Here is an 18283-nt window from a genome sequence, read left to right as displayed (position 1 = left end):
TCGTGCCACCTGGCTCCCTCCTGACCATCCCAGGACCCATCACGTGCGCTAGCTGTATGCCGGTCTACGTGGGAGGCATCACTGCCATTGGAGGTTTCAAGATTGTAGGATCAGGAGCCTGGGGATGTCTGGGTTACAGAGCTCTGGGCCAGTGGAGAGGTGGAAATCTTGGAAGAAGCTCTCTCCTGGGACCCTGTGGGAGCATCTGCCGATAGACCCAATAACTGCAAAGGACAAATCATAATGACCAGGAACCAACAACCCTGAGACTGAAGAATCGCTGAAATCCAGGCCTGGACTTTGAGAGCTCTGGGCGCCCTTCTTCTCCCACTACTTTGCTCTGCTGTCCTCAAAATGAATACATCACTTTCCTTCTGTCTCCCAGCCGCCTCTAATATGATGCCATTTCCTTCACATTCTCAATAAAGCTTCTGCTGCATTCTTGCAATTCGTGGTCTCTTGGTTTTTGAACTGGCAGCTCTGATTTCTGGGAAGAGCTGCTTCCCTGAGTACTCAGAAACCCTTCTGTCTGAATGAAAACTTACGGGGGACGTGGCACTCTTTTAGGAACACACAGGAAGCTGCCTTCGACAGAGTCTGACCCTTTGTCCATCCAGCTCAACAGTGTCTACTCTGACTGGCAGCAACTCTCCAGGGCTTCTGCCTGGAGTTTTCCCCAGCCCAACTGGAGATGCTGCCAGGGACTGAAAGGGCAGCCTTCTGCGTGCAAAGCGGATGCTCCAACACTGATCTAAGGCCCCAACTTCAAAAGTGTCATCCTTGAGCCTCCCATCCAGGCACTGACCACACCAATTCCTGCTTAGCATCACCAAGGTGGCTGTAACAAGGGCTTTTGGACCATGCTCTGGGAGCCTCCAGAAGCTTCAGTGCAGGCTGTAGCTGATGGTTTCCTTCTTGGCACTCAATGGGTAACGCTGTGCAATGTCCCTCCCTTCCCCAGACTGACAATAATACCACATTCCTTCCGGGGCACACAGCCTCTGCCCCTGTCCTCCTTTTTCATCCGTATCACCATGCTTTGAGAGATGGCAACCCCCATGATGGGGAGTGACTGCGCTGTAGGGGTCAACAGTGTGAGTTGAGAAGGCCCAGATTCAGATCTCACTTTTGCTATAGATTCACTTGGGGGCGTGTGCAAGGGACTCTTTCTCAACCTATTATTATTTAATAATAATAATTTAAGAGAGCACCTTCTTCATTACAAGCCCCATCGCCCATTGAGGTCCATCTCTGAGGAGGTCCATCTCCAACTCGTTTGGTGGCTACACAGAGACGGGCCTTCTCGGTCGCTGCCCGGAGATTGTGGAATGTGCTCCCTGCTGACATACGATCCTCCCTCTCTCCGGCAATTTTCAAAAAACACCTGAAAACCCACCTTTTCGCCCAAGCTTTCTCGGCTTCCTAATATTTTTGGGTTTTAATCTCTGGTTTATTTTTAAATTGTTAGATTGTTTTTAAGTTTTTGTAGGATGCAAAAACCCCGCTAGCATGCAGTAGATTTTGCTGAGGTGACGTAGGTGAAGGATTTGAACCATTCAATGGAGGAAGGAGCAGTGTGGTAACTTACTACTAACACTCCAATGCAATCAGGCCCATAGTCACTCCCAAGAAGCAGCCGTCCCTCCATCCTTACTGGTCCACACTGGGAAGACCTGTTTATTTCAAGAACCAGAGGGAGCATGTTCAGAACATACTCCGTGGACCAAGGACTCCAGCTGCTGGGGAAACCACCAGCGAAGGAAGTCTATAGCTTTTTGACAATGTGTCACAGTTTCGATGCCCTGCGCACAAGGGCAGATTTGACTGGTCATAGGAATTTTAGGGTACCTTCCCTCCAGTACAGCATATGGAAGTGTGTTAAATCATGCCAGGGAGAAGGCACTTCTCTGGGACAAGGTAGTTAAATCCTTTATATAGTGGTCTGGTTTATGGTAATTTGTGAAACTACCAAGAAAGTTTCTTGCAGAAATTAGTGCCAGGTTGCTCTGCTTTTCAGTGTCTCCTATACATTGTTTTATAAACCTAGCAGCATCAAGAGGTTTGCCCAGAGGCATTAGAAATTGAGGGGAGCATTCAGGTTTGCACAACATATCATAGATTTGTTACGCCAATTAGAATGGGAGCTGTCTTACAAAACAACGGGGATTCGTCTTTTAGAGTTGAAGATGATTTTAATCTAACGGTTGAATACATGGATCCAAACCTTGGTCTCCACTCTTGTTAGGCTGGCCTCCACCCATAGAATGACATTGGGCACACATCTGGGGGCCGAGAATAGAACACACAAGAATTTTGATTGGACCTTCTCCATTTGTTTAAAGGTATGCAGAGCACAAATAGCAGCACCATACACCAACTGTGAGAGCACTTTAGCCTCATAAGCCTTAACTGCAGTAGGTGTTCAGTGGCCATCTCTCTGGAAGAAGAACTTTAAGATAGCAGAGGCCCTCTTCTGAGTGTCAGTTGCAACATGCTCACAGTGGTAGAAAATACTGAGCTAGATGGACAAAGGGTCTGACTTGGCAGAAGGCAGCTTGCTATCTTCCGATGGAAGGTCGGGGTCCCACAGGGTCCCAAGAGAGTACTTCTTCCAAGATATCCACTGCTCCACTGTGGACATTGCAAAAAATTCATCGGTAATGAGTAGTGATTGAAACCCATTGGTAATGAGAGTGATTGAAACCCAGCCAGGGCACGTACCGCGGGCACTGCAAAAAACTCATCATCATCACATGCAGATCACTCATTCCTGCAAAAGGGAGAATGGGTGACCTTTGAAGTGCTTTAATGAGCCCCAAGCTCTCCCTGAGGTGTTTTAAGTGGTTCACTAGAAACGGAAACCAGTCTAGTAGAAGTCGAAGAAAGGAGACTGTGAGATAAATAGGCACTGGGTGGTTAACATGGCGTCAAAACAAATAGCTTAGCTATTTTTCACTCTTTTTGCTTGGTAAGCTGTTTTTGGCCCAGGGGATAAAGAAGTGCCAGCAACAACCCAATAAAAGCTATAGGCGCTGTAGGAGGCAGCACAAGCTCCAGAGAGCTTGACACACTGGCTTGGGTCAACCCTCCAACCATCAACCAGATCCCCACAGCAGAAGTCACGATCGTGCCACCTGGCTCCCTCCTGACCATCCCAGGACCCATCACGTGCGCTAGCTGTATGCCGGTCTACGTGGGAGGCATCACTGCCATTGGAGGTTCGAAGATTGTAGGATCAGGAGCCTGGGGATGTCTGGGTTACAGAGCTCTGGGCCAGTGGAGAGGTGGATATCTTGGAAGAAGCTCTCTCCTGGGACCCTGTGGGAGCATCTGCCAATAGACCCCATAACGTCCAACGACTGATCATAATGACCAGGAACCGGCAACCCTAAGTCTGAGGCATCGCTGCAATCCAGGCCAGGACTTTGAGGGGACTGGGTGCCCTTCTTCTCCCACTACTTTGCTCTGCTATCCTCAATATGAATTCATCGGTTTCCTTCTGTCTCCCAGCTGTTTCTTCCCTGAGTCCTCAGAAACCCTTCTGTAAGAATGAAAACTTATTCAGCTTCCATATATTTTTGTTTCAATCTCTGGTTTATTTTTAATTGTTAAATTGTTTTTAATTTTTTTATATTTTTTTAACTGGTTTTATGCCATTGGTAACCGCCCATAGATGAAAGTTGGGGGCGGTGTATGAATTTGCTAAATCACTCAATCAATCAATCAATAATACGCAGGACCACAGCTGCACTCTGGGGACGATGCACACCTACCTAGAATTAACATAGATGTTGAACAGAGTAGGAGCAAGTATACAGCCCTGACGTCCTCTAAAAGTTGGAATTTCCGATGTTAACTGTCCACTTGGGCCATAACGAACTTTCAAACAAGTATGCTTATGCAGACTAACAATAAGTTTGAGTAATCTTTTATCTATTCCCAGGGCTTCCAGTTTAGACCACAGTCTCTCTCTAGAAACTGAATCAACTGCAGCTTTAAGATCAATGAATGCTACATAAAGTGCTGAACCTGGGAACCTAGAATATTTCTCTGCCAGAAATTGAAGGGTAAAAGCATGTTCCGTGGTGGAACGACCCTCCCGAAAGCCTGCCTGCTCGATAGCTAAAATGTCATTTGCCTCAATCCAGTCTAGAAGTTTTATCAGAAGATGCCTCGCGTAAATTTTACTAATAACATTAAGCAAGCTAATGGGACGATAGTTGGCTGGGTCCTCACGCCTACCTTTTTTATAAAGAGGAATTGTTATAGCAAGGCCCCAATCACTGGGAATGTTAGCAGTTGTATCTATATAGGTAAATAGAGAGGCTAAAACGTGGACCCACCAATCAAGATTCACTCTGATAGCCTCAATAGAAATGTTATCACTACCAGGGGCTTTCCCATTACTAAATTTCTGAATAAGTTTTTCAATCTCTGAACAGGAGACTGGGTTCCACCTAAGAGTATCTCCATTTAGTTGTTCAGCATTATAAACCATATTATCAGCATTACTATAGAGCTGTAGGAAATGTTGTTCCCAAACCTGAGCTGGAATCACAGAAGCTGGAAGTGTAGGTGTTTTCGACAGAGCAGGTGAAACAAGCCTCCAGAACTTAGACTGATTGTTAGACTTAGCAGCCTCAATTAAATTAAGCTGGTTTTTGTTAACGGCTTGTGCCTTCTTCTCTCTAAGCAACCTCTTCTAGGCGGATTTCATCGAGAGCGCCCTTTGCCTATTTTCCAAAGAGGGTGCTGTTCTATAAGTTAAGAAAGCCTTAAGTGTGTTATTTTTGGCAATGCAACAATCCCGATCAAACCAGGAACGAGAAAAGGACTTGGCGTGATTTGAATTTTTATTTGGATATACTGAGGTGACAAAAACTGGGCACAACAGTGCTAAGACTGAAGAAAAAGGATCTAACAGTGAACACCTCTGGGAGCCTTAGATCCTGTTATAATTGCTTCCCATAAACCACACGCCTCTGCTGACCCAAGCACATTAGCAACTCGTGTGGCAAGTTCCTCAGACCACCTCAATCTCTGGTAACTAGTGTTCCTAAAATCTCCTACCACCGGTCCAGCTGCACCTCTTGAGCCAACACCCAACCAAAATTTCAAAAGCATAGGGTGATGATCGCTTTCATGTCTGGGGATAATCTGGAAGTTCAAAACCCTGGACAACATTCTGGAGGAAACGGCAACATAATCAATTATAGATGGTTTGGCCCCCACCCAATGCGTATATTCCGCCGGAAAATCTGAAGGAACTGAGCCATTAAGCAACCATGAATCCCATGTGAAAGCATGGATTCTCCCCTCAATTTCTAATGCCACTGGGCCAACCTCTAGGCTTATAAAACAATGTATAGCAGACTCTGAAAAGCAGAGCAAGCTGGCACGAATCTCTGCAAGAAACATTCTTGGTAGTTTCACAAATTACCATAAACCAGACCACTATATAAAGAATTTAACTACTTTGTCCCAGAGAAGTGCCTTCTCCCTGGCACGATTTAACACACTTCCATATGCTGTACTGGAGGGAAGGTACCCTAAAATTCCTATGACCAGTCGAATCTGCCCTTGTGCGCAGGGCATAAGAACATAAGAACAGCCCTGCTGGATTCGGCCCAAGGCCCATCTAGTCCAGCATCCTGTTTCGCACAGTGGCCCACCAGATGCCGCTGGAAGCCACAGACAGGAGTTGAGGGCATGCCCCCTCACCTGCCATTATTCCACTGCAACTGGTACTCAGAGGCATCCTGCCTTTGAGGCTGGAGGTGGCCCACAGGGCATCGAAACTGTGACACAGTGTCAAAAAGCAATAGACTTCCTTCGCTGGTGGTTTACCCAGCAGCTGGAGTCCTCAGTCCACGGAGTATGTTCAGAACATGCTCCCTTGGGTTCTTGAAATAAACAGGTCTTCCCAGGGTGGACCAGTAAGGATGGAGGGACGGCTGCTTCTTGGGAGTGACTGCCCTCCAGTGGCTATGGGCCTGATTGCAGTGGAGTGTTAGTTGTAAGTTACCACATTGTTCCTTCCTCCATTGAATGATTCCAATCCTTCACCTACGTCACCTCAGAAAAATCTACCGCATGCTAGCAGGGTAGGTGTGCATCCTCCCCAGAGTGCAGCTGGAGTCCTGAGGTTGATTGATTGATTGATTTATCAAATTCGTACACCGCCCCTAACTTTCATCTATGGGAGATTACCAATAAAAGAAAACCAGTTAAAAACATATACAAAAACTTAAAATCTTGTAAACTTGTAAAACTTGAATTCGGACGTAGACCAGCAATACAACAATATTAAAATAATAATGATAATAACAATAATAAGATGATAATATAAAATCAGACTACATTTATACGCATTTGGCATATTATATAACAATATTTGGCCACGATATGAATAACTTCCGGATTAGGATTAGTGAGCAAATAGTTTAAATAGAAATCCTCTCCACGACCCGGAAAATTAATCAAAAGTGGGGCAATTTGTTGGCGTCTTATGTCTCTGTAATATTCACAATGCTGTAAAACATGAGCAGTTGTTTCAACATTACCAGATCCACAAGGGCATAATCTTGATGTGTATGGTATACCCTGGAATCTCCCATGGAGCACAGCTGTTGGGAGAGCATTTACACGGGCAAGTGTTAGAGCTCGTCTAAATTTTGGAATTAAAATGCTACTTAGATATGTAGCAGGCTTGAGCTTGGTGCACTGGCTACCTATGTAGATGCTACTCGGTAACTTTGCATGATCCATCTGCAACTCCACGTCATGGATACGTTGCACAATTTCTCTTCTGGCCTGATCGAAACCTAATCTAATAAAATCATCATGAGAGAATCCATATAATAGAAGTTTTTCTGTAATTGCCAATTTCCAATTGGATTTAAAGGAGTCTTCCAGAATTAAATGCACTAAGCCGACTTTCATGAAAACCAATTTTAACCAGTAGAGTATGATAGATCTCCAATAGTGTGATTCAAATCTAACCAGACCCACCTCCCTTCTAATAACAGTATTTGGGACACAACATGGCAGCTGTAATATAGTTCTTATGAACTTAGTTTGCAGTGTTTCTAACGGAGCAAAATTACTAAATGGGCCCAATTGTGCACCATACATTATCTGAGGATACACTTTGGCCAATAGTAATTTTATTGCAACAGGGATGTACAGAGCTCCCCGTGAAAAATAAAATGATTTGATCAGATTGATTGATAATTGGGCGCTCTGAATAATATATTTTTGATGCGCAATACGGGAACCAGATGAGTGGAATACAACACCTAAGTATTTATAAGATTGAACTTGTTCAATTGTGTTCCCATTCATGTGCCAGGTATATCTCTTTGGCCGTTTAGCAAACACCAAAACTTTTGTCTTTTGGTGGTTTACCTCTATCATCTCTCTGTTACAAAATGAACTTAATTGTGCTAGTGCTCGACGTAGTCCTATGGGCGTCTGGGATAAAAGGATCATATCGTCTGCATACAGCAGGACTGCAATGTGTTCTGTGCCAAGTTTTGGAGGGTGCATAGACATGTCAGATAAACAGCTCACCACTGAGTTGATATAGATGTTAAATAAAGTAGGTGCCAAAATACAACCCTGCTTTACCCCTTTACTAGTTGGAACATCTGACGTTAAATAACCATACTGGTTGCAGCGGACCCGCAATCGAGACTTCTCATATAGTTTATAAATTAATAATAGTAATCTCTTATCAATTTCCAAATCTATTTGTTTTTGCCAGAGCCTGTCTCTTGATATGGAATCAAATGCCGATTTCAGATCTATAAATGCAGTATAAAGTGCAGCACCCGACTTAGCTGTATATTTTTCAACAAGATAATGGAGGGTCAGGGCATGTTCTGTAGTAGATCGACCTGTTCGAAAGCCAGGTTGTTCAACTGCAAGAATGCCGCTTCTCGCCTCCGTGTGAGGCGGGGGGCGGGGTTGTGCACCCGGCGCGAAGAAGCAGGCACGGAAGCGCCATCTTGGCCCCCTCCATGTGACGAGGGACTGTCCAATCAGGAGGGGGCCGGGGAAACAGTGCAGCCCGGCAGCCATCACAGAAGCAGTCTCTCCTCTGCCGGGCAAGGAGGAGGAGCGAGCACCGTTCGCTCCTGGGGCCAGAGAGGAAGAAGAGCTCGGCCACATGCAAGCCGGTCGGGCTCAGGGCTCTTCCTCTCGGCCGGTAGTTGGTGGGAGCGGCAGCTGCGATCGGCCACAGCCCAGGCCGATCGCAAACGGTGGCTGTTTGTTCCTGGGGCCAGAGAGGAAGGAGAGCTCGGCCACGTGCAAGCCGGCCGGGCTCAGGGCTTTTTTCTCTCGGCCGTTAGTGGGAGCAGCAGCAGCAGGAAGGGATCAACAGCCTTCGCATATGTTGCAGCAGGAAGGGAGCAGCTTTATTTTCAGCAGCCAGAGCGCCGGGGGACCAAGCAGACAAAGGCCTTTCTCGGAGGCCTAGGGTGATATACGGGGCTTGGTCTTTTTTCTTTGCACAGTTTGGGGAATGTGGAAGGGGACTTCTTTCATGGGGGAATGCCCTTTTTGAGGTCATTTCATAGCTTGGGGAGTTCTGAGGGAGTTGATGTTCAAGCATTATTATATTGGATGGATCGATTAATTGGGGACCCAACCAACTGATGGTTAAGTTGATGTGGGAGCGTTAGTATACTGGATAGCTTACTTGGGGATACCGAGGGACGAGTGCTTTGCAGAAGGGCTGAAGCAGTTAAAGCTTGGATAACAAGCAGAGGGCTACCCAGTTTAAGGAGCCTGGCCCACAACCAAAGCTTGTCTTGCAGTTTATATATATATTTTTTTTTAAAAAAAAAATTGTCTTGTGGTAGCAAGCGTGGATAGTCCCCTTTGCTAAGCAGGGTCTGCCCTGGTTTGTATTGGAATGGGTGACTACATGTGAGCACTTCAAGGCAAGAGTTTTTGTTTTGTTTTTCCCAGTTAATGGTCCTTCAGTTGTGCTATATATTTGCTCCCATTGAGTTAAAACAAAATAAATTAGAAGAAATAAATAGATAAATAAATAAATAAGTGAAGTGAGAGGGAGAGGCCTTAATACCTTATTCTCTAGGCCAGTGGAACGTTTGGGAGGACTGGTCTTGTGGTACAAGCAGGAATTGCCTCCTTTGCTGAGCAGGGTCTGCCCTGGTTTGCATTTGAAGGGGTGACTACATGTGAGCACATGGTCCTTCAGTTGCGATATATTTGCTGCCATTAAATAAATAAAAACAAATTGAAAAGAGAGAGAGGGAGAGGCCTCCCTCAATCACTTCCACCCATTGGGGGGCATCAGTTGCAGCCTCTTCAAGGGATCCTGCCAGGCCTGCTGAGCCATGCCATCAAGGAAAGGGCCCGGTAAGGAGAAGGGGAAGGGGAAGGCCCCGGCCCCTAAGCGGCCTCAAGCACGGCCCAGGGAACCCGACCCCTCCTCGGGATCAGAGGATGAAGGGCAGCTGGTAATGGCGAGGATCTTGTCTCGCTTAGAGGCGTTGGAGTCCAGGAAGAAAGCTACTCGAGGGGAGGGGTCCAAGGCGGTTGGAAAGCAGGGTGCGAGAAAAGCGGGGAACCAACCTAATAAGCAGCTGCAACTTTTACAGTCCATTGAGGCGAGGCTGGATGCACTGGAGAGTGGCGAAGGGGAGGCAACTGGAGCAATGGAGAATGCCAGCCGGAACGCCTTGGATGCAGATGTCGGGTCTTTTGGTGAGTCCGATTGGGGATGGTGCTATCCACCCTGGGCAGGGCACCTGGCTAGCGTGTGGGGGGGGATGCCAGCATGGCCAGTAGGGCTAGGTTACTCAGCACCCCCAGTCTCAGGGACAGGTGGGGCGCCTGAGAAGAAGGCAGAACCTGAGAAGAAGGCAGAACCGGAACCAGCCACACGACTGCAGCAGCTCACACCCTGGGAGCAGAAGTGGCAGAGTGGTAAGGTGGCCAGTGCAGACCCAGGGTGGTTATCTGAGGGCAAAGAAACAGTGGCTACAAATGATAAGATTGACCATTACCCACAGGGGGAGGTGTCCCTGCCCCTGGGCGATCACTTGTTGCTCGCCACAAAAGAAAAGATATGGAGGAACGAATTTGTTGATATGTTCTCATTACTGTTTCGGGAAACAGAACCCAGAGAGGGGGAGAAAGGGGACCGGAGGGACAGAGAAAGAATCAGGTACAAAACAGTTGACCGTAACTGGTCTAACTGGCTGGCCGGGTACATGGTGTACATGGGGGTGGTGCTGCAGAAACAGCCAGCACGGGGAGCATCTATGGTGAAGTATTTGGACATCATATACCACGCATTCTCGGAGTACAGTGGGCCCGCGTGGGCTCGCTACGACGAGGCCTTTAGGCGACACTCAGCCATGAACCCGGAGCTCCCGTGGGATTGTCAGCACCAACAACTCTGGATGAGGATCATGGGCCCCAACCGACCTGGGGGTGGGGAATTCTCGGACAGTGGACACTTCATAGTAAAATCTGCTGCCACACCCGCCAAGGGCCAGATGCCTGGTGTGGCGGGACAGTTTCGTCAGCCTTGCTGGGAATTTGCATCAACAGGGACTTGCTCGCGCCGCCCATGTCGTTTTCGACACGCATGCACCATTTGCGGAGGCGCTCACTCATTTAACTTCTGTCCAAAGGGCCGCTGGCCCCGGCCCGGCCCCAAAGATGGGCCTGCCGCCAGAAAAGGTGGTAGCCCCGCTCCGGCAAAAGGGACCTAGCCCCATAAGGCTGGGTCCGTTGTTGCAGCTGCTGCAACAATACCCAATAGTGCAGGATAGGGACTATCTGGGGGAAGGGTTTCAAAGGGGTTTTCGGATACCTTATCAGGGTCCCAGGGTTAGTTCCTGGGCAGAAAATTTGCGTTCAGTTAAGGGGTTGGAGCAGGTTGTAAGGGAAAAAATTGACAAAGAAGTACAGGAAGGGAGGGTGCTAGGCCCCTTCCCTCGGCCGCCCTTGCCCAGCTTTAGGGTTTCCCCTCTGGGGGTGGTGCCTAAGAAGGCAAAAGGGGAGTACCGTTTGATCCATCACCTTTCCTTCCCTGCTGGAGGATCAGTTAATGATGCCATACCTCACCAGCTGTGTTCTGTTAAGTACACAACTTTTGAGGCAGCAGTGGAGATGGTTCGAGAGCAGGGCAAGGGCGCGTTGATGGGGAAGTGTGATATCAAGTCAGCCTTCAGGCTCCTTCCAGTCCATCCAGATGACTTCGACCTCCTGGGTTTTGCTTTTGAAGGCGGCTACTATATTGATAGGGCCCTGCCCATGGGCTGTTCCATCTCCTGTTCTGCCTTTGAGCGTTTCAGTTGTTTTTTGGAATGGGCAGTCCGGGAGAGGGCGGGGCTCACCTCAGTAGTGCATTATTTAGATGACTTTCTTTTTTGTTGCCCAGGGTCTTTATCGACCTGCAAATATCTAATGGACACGTTTCAGGGGCTGGCAAAGGAACTGGGCATACCATTGGCGCCGGAAAAAACAGAGGGTCCAACCACCCGGCTGGCCTTCCTCGGGATTGAAATAGATACAGTGGCTCAGTGCTGCCGCTTGCCACCAGAGAAGGTCCTTGCTCTCGAGCAGCGCCTGGGGCAGCTGCTGGACGCCAGGAAGGTCACATTGAGGGACTTACAGGTCATAGTGGGACACTTGAACTTCGCATGCAGGGTGATTGCACCCGGCCGCGCCTTCCTTCGGAGACTCTGTGATGCTACTAAGGGGCTTCGGGCCCCACATCACCGGGTGCATGTGACACATGAGCTTAGAGAAGACGCTAGGATGTGGGTGGAGTTCTTGAAGGACTTCAATGGCGTTTCCCTGTGGCGGTCCAAATTTCTACTAGAAGCAGAGCTTCAAGTCCAGTCAGATGCAGCAGGGGGGCATGGTTTTGGGCTTTTCTTCCGGGGACGGTGGTGCGCTTCCAGGTGGCCCCCAGACTGGGAAGAAAGGGGTGTGACACGAGATATGACATTCCTTGAGTTCTTCCCGATAGTGGTCGCAGTGCACATCTGGGCCAGGGATTTTGAAGATAGGGCTGTCCAGTTCTGGTGTGATAACATGGCCACAGTGCAGGTGATCAACTCGGGGACTTCCAGGAGTCCTCGGGTGATGCACTTGGTTCGCTGCTTCACGCTGCAATGCCTGCGCCACAACATTCTTTTCACCGCACGGCACGTGCCGGGGCTGGATAACAGCATTGCGGATGCGCTCTCTCGGATGCAGGAGGAGCGCTTTCGAACTCTCGCCCCAGCAGCCAGGGAGCTTCCCGAAGTTTTTCCACTCCACCTATGGAACCTTGGATTCTAGAGGCAGAGGAGGCCATTCGCCTATCCCTAGCACCTAGCACAAGAGTGCGCTATGCGTCGGCTATCCGTGAGTTTCATGCATTTAGGGTTGACACAGGGCTGGAGGACCTATGGCCCATCCCAGTCGAGCACATAATGCGCTATAGCACACATTTACATGGGAGGGGCTTGGCCACGGGGTCCATTGGGGGTAAGTTGGCAGCACTGGCTTTCCAGGCCAAAATGAAGGGGTTCGCGGACTCCACCACTGACTTCCGGGTGCGCAGAATGCTCGAGGGATGGGCGCGAGTAAACCCCTCTCAACCAGATACGAGGGTCCCACTGGCGCCAACAACACTGCAACAGGTGCTCCCACTTTTTAATGATATTTGTTTTTCCAACTTTGAGGTACGGTTGCTCAGGGCTTCCTGCCTCGTGGCCTTCTTCGGTGCCCTGCGAATCAGTGAGCTGGTCGCCTCCTCCAGGTCTGATACATCAGCGTGGGCCCTGCAGTGGGGGGATGCCCGGGTAGAGAGGGACAAGGTGGAGTTGCACCTGAGGCGGGCTAAGACCGACCAGAAGGGCAAGGGAGCCACCATCACCCTGGCAGAGGGGACTGATGAGGGCCTGTGCCCGGTGAGGGCCATGAGGGATTACATGGCGGTGCGTGGGGAGGGAGAAGGCCAGTTGTTCCGTCATGCGGATGCTACGCCCTTGACGCGCTTCCAGTTCTGGGCTCTGGTCAAAGAGGCTTTGAGGAGGGCAGGCCTGGACCCGCGTGTTTATGGCACCCACTCCTTTCGGATAGGGGCAGCATCTTCAGTTGCAGCCGCGGGGCTGACGGAAAAGCGGATCCGGGCGTTGGGGAGGTGGCGTTCATCCGCATGTCGCCGCTACATACGCCCACTGCCGAAGTGATGGCCCACAAGAAGTAACACCCAATTTTGTCTTACAGACTGTCAGGCACCTCCTTTGCCTTTGCGGATACTCATCTATGGGCACAGCTATGTGTTCTGGGCTAGTCGGCGAGCTCGGCAGACCAGCTTGGGTACCCAGTTGGGTCTGGCAGGAGCGGCGCAAGTGGAGTGGATGGGCTGCCGAGGAATGCTGTGGGACCTTTTCCTTCCACTTCTAGATGAGTACATCACGGCAAAGGGGGCACCGCACATTTTGGTGGTACACCTGGGAGGCAACGACTTGGGTTTGTTGCAAGGCAGGGCCCTGAGCCTGCAGGCAATCAAGGATTTCCAGGGCCTGGCGGCCCGGTGGCCCGAGATGCAGTTAGTCTGGTCTAACCTGCTCCCAAGGACACGCTGGAGGGGCCAAGGGGGCCCCCTGTGCTTCAATAGGGCACGTAAAAAAGTCAATAAGGCAGTTGGAAGAGCTATTACCGCCTTAGGGGGGACAGTAATACAGCACCCTGACATACGAGTGCAGGATGCGACCCTGTATAGAGGGGACGGAGTCCATCTCTCTGACCAGGGGAACGAGGTGTTCCTCTGGGACTTGCAACGTGGTCTCCAAGAGGTGCTAGCTGGGTGGGGAAAGCGGGGCTAAACAGAGGTTTGCCCCACTTCTGTGGCAGGAGAGTGCGGGTGTTGGGTAGGTAGATTCAGGGATCGGTGTTTGGCTGGAGGGCCAGTTGGGTGAGGGGGGTCAAGGAACAGCCTTTCAGGGCTTTGACGGCCCGTAAGGTTGGGAATGGCCCCCACTCGGGGGGTGGGCGCGACTCACCGGCTCAGAGCTTTGACAGCTTGGGTTGGGGGTGTGGCGGACCACCCCCCCCTCGGCGGGGTAGACCCCCGCGGTGAGAGGAGGCCAGGACTTGGAGCCTGGCCAAATCAGGACCCGGCCCTTCGCCCTGGTGTGGGGTGCTCTTCATTAGGAAGGGCCACCACACGAGAGTAGTACCCGCACTCTAGTGTATTGGGACCTCGTTGCAAGTGTCGTTACCTATGTACAATAATAAAAGTGGCCCTTATTTACTCCAACTAATGGTGTCCTGTCTTCATTGGGCGTCTGGGGGTGCAATGCCGCTTCTCGCCTCCGTGTGAGGCGGGGGGCGGGGTTGTGCACCCGGCGCGAAGAAGCAGGCACGGAAGCGCCATCTTGGCCCCCTCCATGTGACGAGGGACTGTCCAATCAGGAGGGGGCCGGGGAAACAGTGCAGCCCGGCAGCCATCACAGAAGCAGTCTCTCCTCTGCCGGGCACCCACCCACCCTCCCAGTACTCAGTGAGGGATAGCCGGTCGCCTACGGGGGCCAAGTAGGAATTTTTTGGGTCGTGCCAGATTGGCCGGGGCACGGCCTTTTTTCGCCTACTTCTCACTGAGGCTTAGGAGCTGGGCCACAGGTAGCCATCGTTACCTATGGTCCCCGGGTGGCAGGTAGGCATTGAGAATTGGTTGGTCACTTTGCAGGAGAGTGCGGGTGTTGGGTAGGTAGATTCAGGGATCGGTGTTTGGCTGGAGGGCCAGTTGGGTGAGGGGGGTCAAGGAACAGCCTTTCAGGGCTTTGACGGCCCGTAAGGTTGGGAATGGCCCCCACTCGGGGGGTGGGCGCGACTCACCGGCTCAGAGCTTTGACGGCTTGGGTTGGGGGTGTGGCGGACCACCCCCCCCTCGGCGGGGTAGACCCCCGCGGTGAGAGGAGGCCAGGACTTGGAGCCTGGCCAAATCAGGACCCGGCCCTTCGCCCTGGTGTGGGGTGCTCTTCATTAGGAAGGGCCACCACACGAGAGTAGTACCCGCACTCTAGTGTATTGGGACCTCGTTGCAAGTGTCGTTACCTATGTACAATAATAAAAGTGGCCCTTATTTACTCCAACTAATGGTGTCCTGTCTTCATTGGGCGTCTGGGGGTGCAATGTTCTTTTCCTCAATCCAGTCCACCAGCTTAATTGCTAAGTGTTTAGCATAAATTTTACTAATCACACTCAGGAGGCTTATAGGCCTATAATTTGCAGGATCACTCCGTTTACCTTTTTTGTATATTGGGACTAATATCGCCACTCCCCATTGTGGTGGAATTTTTGCCGTATTATCAATAAATGTGAACAGTGAGGCTAAAACTGGAACCCATCAGTCTAGGTTAGACAGAATCACCTCTATAGTAATATAATCGGTCCCAGGGGCTCTGCCTTTTTAAAATTGTCTTACAAGACCTTCTACTTCCGAGCAGGAGACCGAGTCCCATCTTGGGGGGTCAGTTATATATGCCTCGACATTCACCGTTATGGCGTCATTTTGTCTATACATTTCGTGAAAATGATTTTCCCATTTATCAGCTGGAATGATACAGTCAGGTCAAGTGGGGGCTCTTCCTAACGAAGGTGCTACCAAGCGCCAAAAGGTGCTTTGATTTTTCAGTTTGGCCGCTTCTATTAACTCCTCCCCTCTCTGTATCATCCATTGAGATTTCTTTTGCTTTAATAGTCTCTTATATTGCCTCCTCATTATTAGTAAACCCTGTACATTGAAGTTAGTTGTATCATCTGTATATCTATCAAATGCCTTTATTAATGAACCTTCCGCCTCTTGGCAGTCTCTATCAAACCAGGGACGAGAAAGAACTTTCCGTCCAGTTTTTGGCATAGTGTTAATGAGCGTTGGGTGTATTAAGGTTAAGAGGCTATCATAGTGTTCTAGCAGGCAGATACCATCAGGGACGGATGTCCCTTGAATAATAACATTCCGTAACAACTGGGCTTTTGAGGAGTTTAGTAAATCAGTAAGACGTGCAGCCTGCCCAACCGTCCATTTTGCCCTTTGTGGGGCATTTCCCTTTGGTATGCCCAAAGCCCATTCACAGTCCGAAGAATTTCTCCTTCTTAGTGTTATGTTCAGCAATAATGGAAAATGGTCACTTTCCGGGTGAGGTATCACTTGAAAGTACCTCACCCATGGTGCTAAATTTCTTGTTACAGCAACACAATCAATTAATGAGGTATTTGGGCCCGTCCAGTGCGTATACTCAGCCGGATAATCCGGTTGCATTGCACCGTTGAGCAAGTGTAGGTCCAATTTATGGAGAGTTGATAATAAATTCAGACCTGAAAAATTAATTATAACATCCTTCGACTGCCTTATAATTAGGGGAGAAGGGGTAGGTAGCATTACCGGGTAGAAATGGTATTTTGCAAAAACTGCCTCATTATTCTTCCCCAATCGGGCATTAAAATCACCAGCAATAATCAGATGAGAATCATGATGTACTATTAATATGTCTGTAATAAAGGTTTCCAGTTTGGCCCATGTCTCTGTCACCTCTGTACTTGAACTCATTGGCGGTATATAAATATTAATCAGTATCAATTTAAAGGTCCCAATAATAAGTTGGGTAGCAAGGGCATAAGGGTCTAACTTAGTAAGCAGGGACAGTTGTGATGTCAGAGCTGTGGAGGCCAAGACTGCCAAGCCACTACTCGGTCTGCCTCTGCATGCAGTTCTTCCCGCATTTAATGAAATCGATATACAACCAGGAAGAGTAATATCTTTGGTCAACCAAGTTTCCTGCATTATCAATATCTCGTGCTTAGTGATAAAGGACATAAAATCAGGGTCTGTAATTTTAGACCTTAAGCCAGCCACATTCCATACAAGTGTTGCAACCTGGTTAAAAGGCTTTGAATGTCAATCTGCAACCAGCATGTTTCCCTGTTCAGATGGGGTGGGTCCTTGGATCTGTCCCATCATTTCAGATGTTCTCTGCAAAGATCTATTGCAGCACTCATTGTCCAGCGGAGTTATTGTCCTTGATGAGACTGTGTCTAAATCAGGGAGTCGCTTGACCTCATGCTCTAGGAAGCTGTTTACACTAAAAGTATCTTTACCCAACCTAGTCTGGGCATCTCTCTTTGGCGAGGAATTGTCCTTAGGTCTCAGTAGAGCTGTGATGTTATCAAAGTGAGGGTCAGTTAGTATCCCCCTCCAGCTATTTTCCTTCAATGGAGCATTTTCATACAGGGCTACTCTCACATGGTCAATCAAGAGTTGGTTATTGTGTATTGGGCCTTGGTTTTGCAGGTCCACCACTGAGTCGTGTTCCATAGAGAATTCAGCAAGATCAGCAAAAGCTCGTTGTTCTAACAAATTAATCCTTGACAGAGGTTCGTCAGAGGTTTTCTGGAGGCTCACCAAGTCCTCTGAGATTTCTAGTAATGTCTTTGGGGTGTTCTGTGATCCATCAAGGGCTGGACTGGTATAATCATAGGGAGTATTATGCCTTTTTTCTCCTTCATTTGAGGAAATTTGAGTCAGTATCTCATTTTTCTGTCCCAAATGGTTGTTCAGTCTCACTTGCTTTACCATCCCCTCTGGCACAATGCTATGAGCTTGACCTTGAGAGCTAGTCTGTGTTGAGATTTCCCTAGTTATCTTCTGTTCGCTTCCAGTAAACAATGGCAGTCGGTTCTCAGATGGCTTTGGACTTAACCCTCTCCTCACTAAGGTGGTCTTAACAGTATTAGTAAAATGTCTTCTGACTTGAATTCCAAACCACCCTAAATGCGCCCTCATCTGAAGGAGTATTCTTGGAATTTTCTCATCTCTGAAGATGAGCAGAATTCTCTGATGAAAATTAACATCAGGCAAATATGTATACTTTACAAGGTCTCTACCCAGAATATGGCATTGTGTCAGCAGACTTAATGACCTAAGAATGGCTGATTTATAACTCCATTTAGCGTGATTAACTGGTATGCGCTCTATGATAAGAGCAATAGAGTTTGCTTGTAGCACACGATTTGCTCTGGTGTCCTTCATCTGTCGAGATATATGCTGCTTCATCTCAGATTTCACTGATCTTCAGACATCTGGGCAGCTAGTCTGCTGTGGTCTGTTAAAAAGCTCGGGCTGGACTTGTTTCAGCATAAGAGTTATTGCTTCCACTTTCCCTTCCATACTACGTAAAGTTTGAAGGGTGAGCTGCAAAGTATCAGCCATTAACTTACAAAGCTGAGCCAACATTGCATT

At 48.9% G+C, this 18283-nt stretch overlaps 1 protein-coding gene across 1 annotated transcript; it reads left to right on the top strand.

Moving 5' to 3' along the window:
* Positions 1–7938: 7938 nt before the first annotated feature.
* LOC128337697 (uncharacterized) lies at positions 7939–15137 on the top strand. Its single transcript, XM_053278975.1, has 2 exons — positions 7939–9738; positions 12250–15137. The coding sequence occupies exons 1-2, from the start codon at positions 9369–9371 to the stop codon at positions 13227–13229; spliced, it is 1350 nt and encodes a 449-aa protein (XP_053134950.1). The 5' UTR covers positions 7939–9368; the 3' UTR covers positions 13230–15137.
* Positions 15138–18283: the final 3146 nt, after the last annotated feature.

This window comes from Hemicordylus capensis, chromosome 14 (assembly GCF_027244095.1).
Source record: "Hemicordylus capensis ecotype Gifberg chromosome 14, rHemCap1.1.pri, whole genome shotgun sequence".
NCBI lineage: Eukaryota > Metazoa > Chordata > Lepidosauria > Squamata > Cordylidae > Hemicordylus > Hemicordylus capensis.
This window is presented reverse-complemented; position numbering and strand designations above follow the sequence as displayed.

Coding starts and splice junctions, on each gene's coding strand:
- LOC128337697 (XM_053278975.1), top strand. CDS start 9,369: ATGCCATCAAGGAAAGGGCCCGGTAAGGAGAAGGGGAAGGGGAAGGCC. Junction 9,739..12,249: donor TGCAGATGTCGGGTCTTTTG/GTGAGTCCGATT, acceptor TCTCGGATGCAG/GAGGAGCGCTTTCGAACTCT.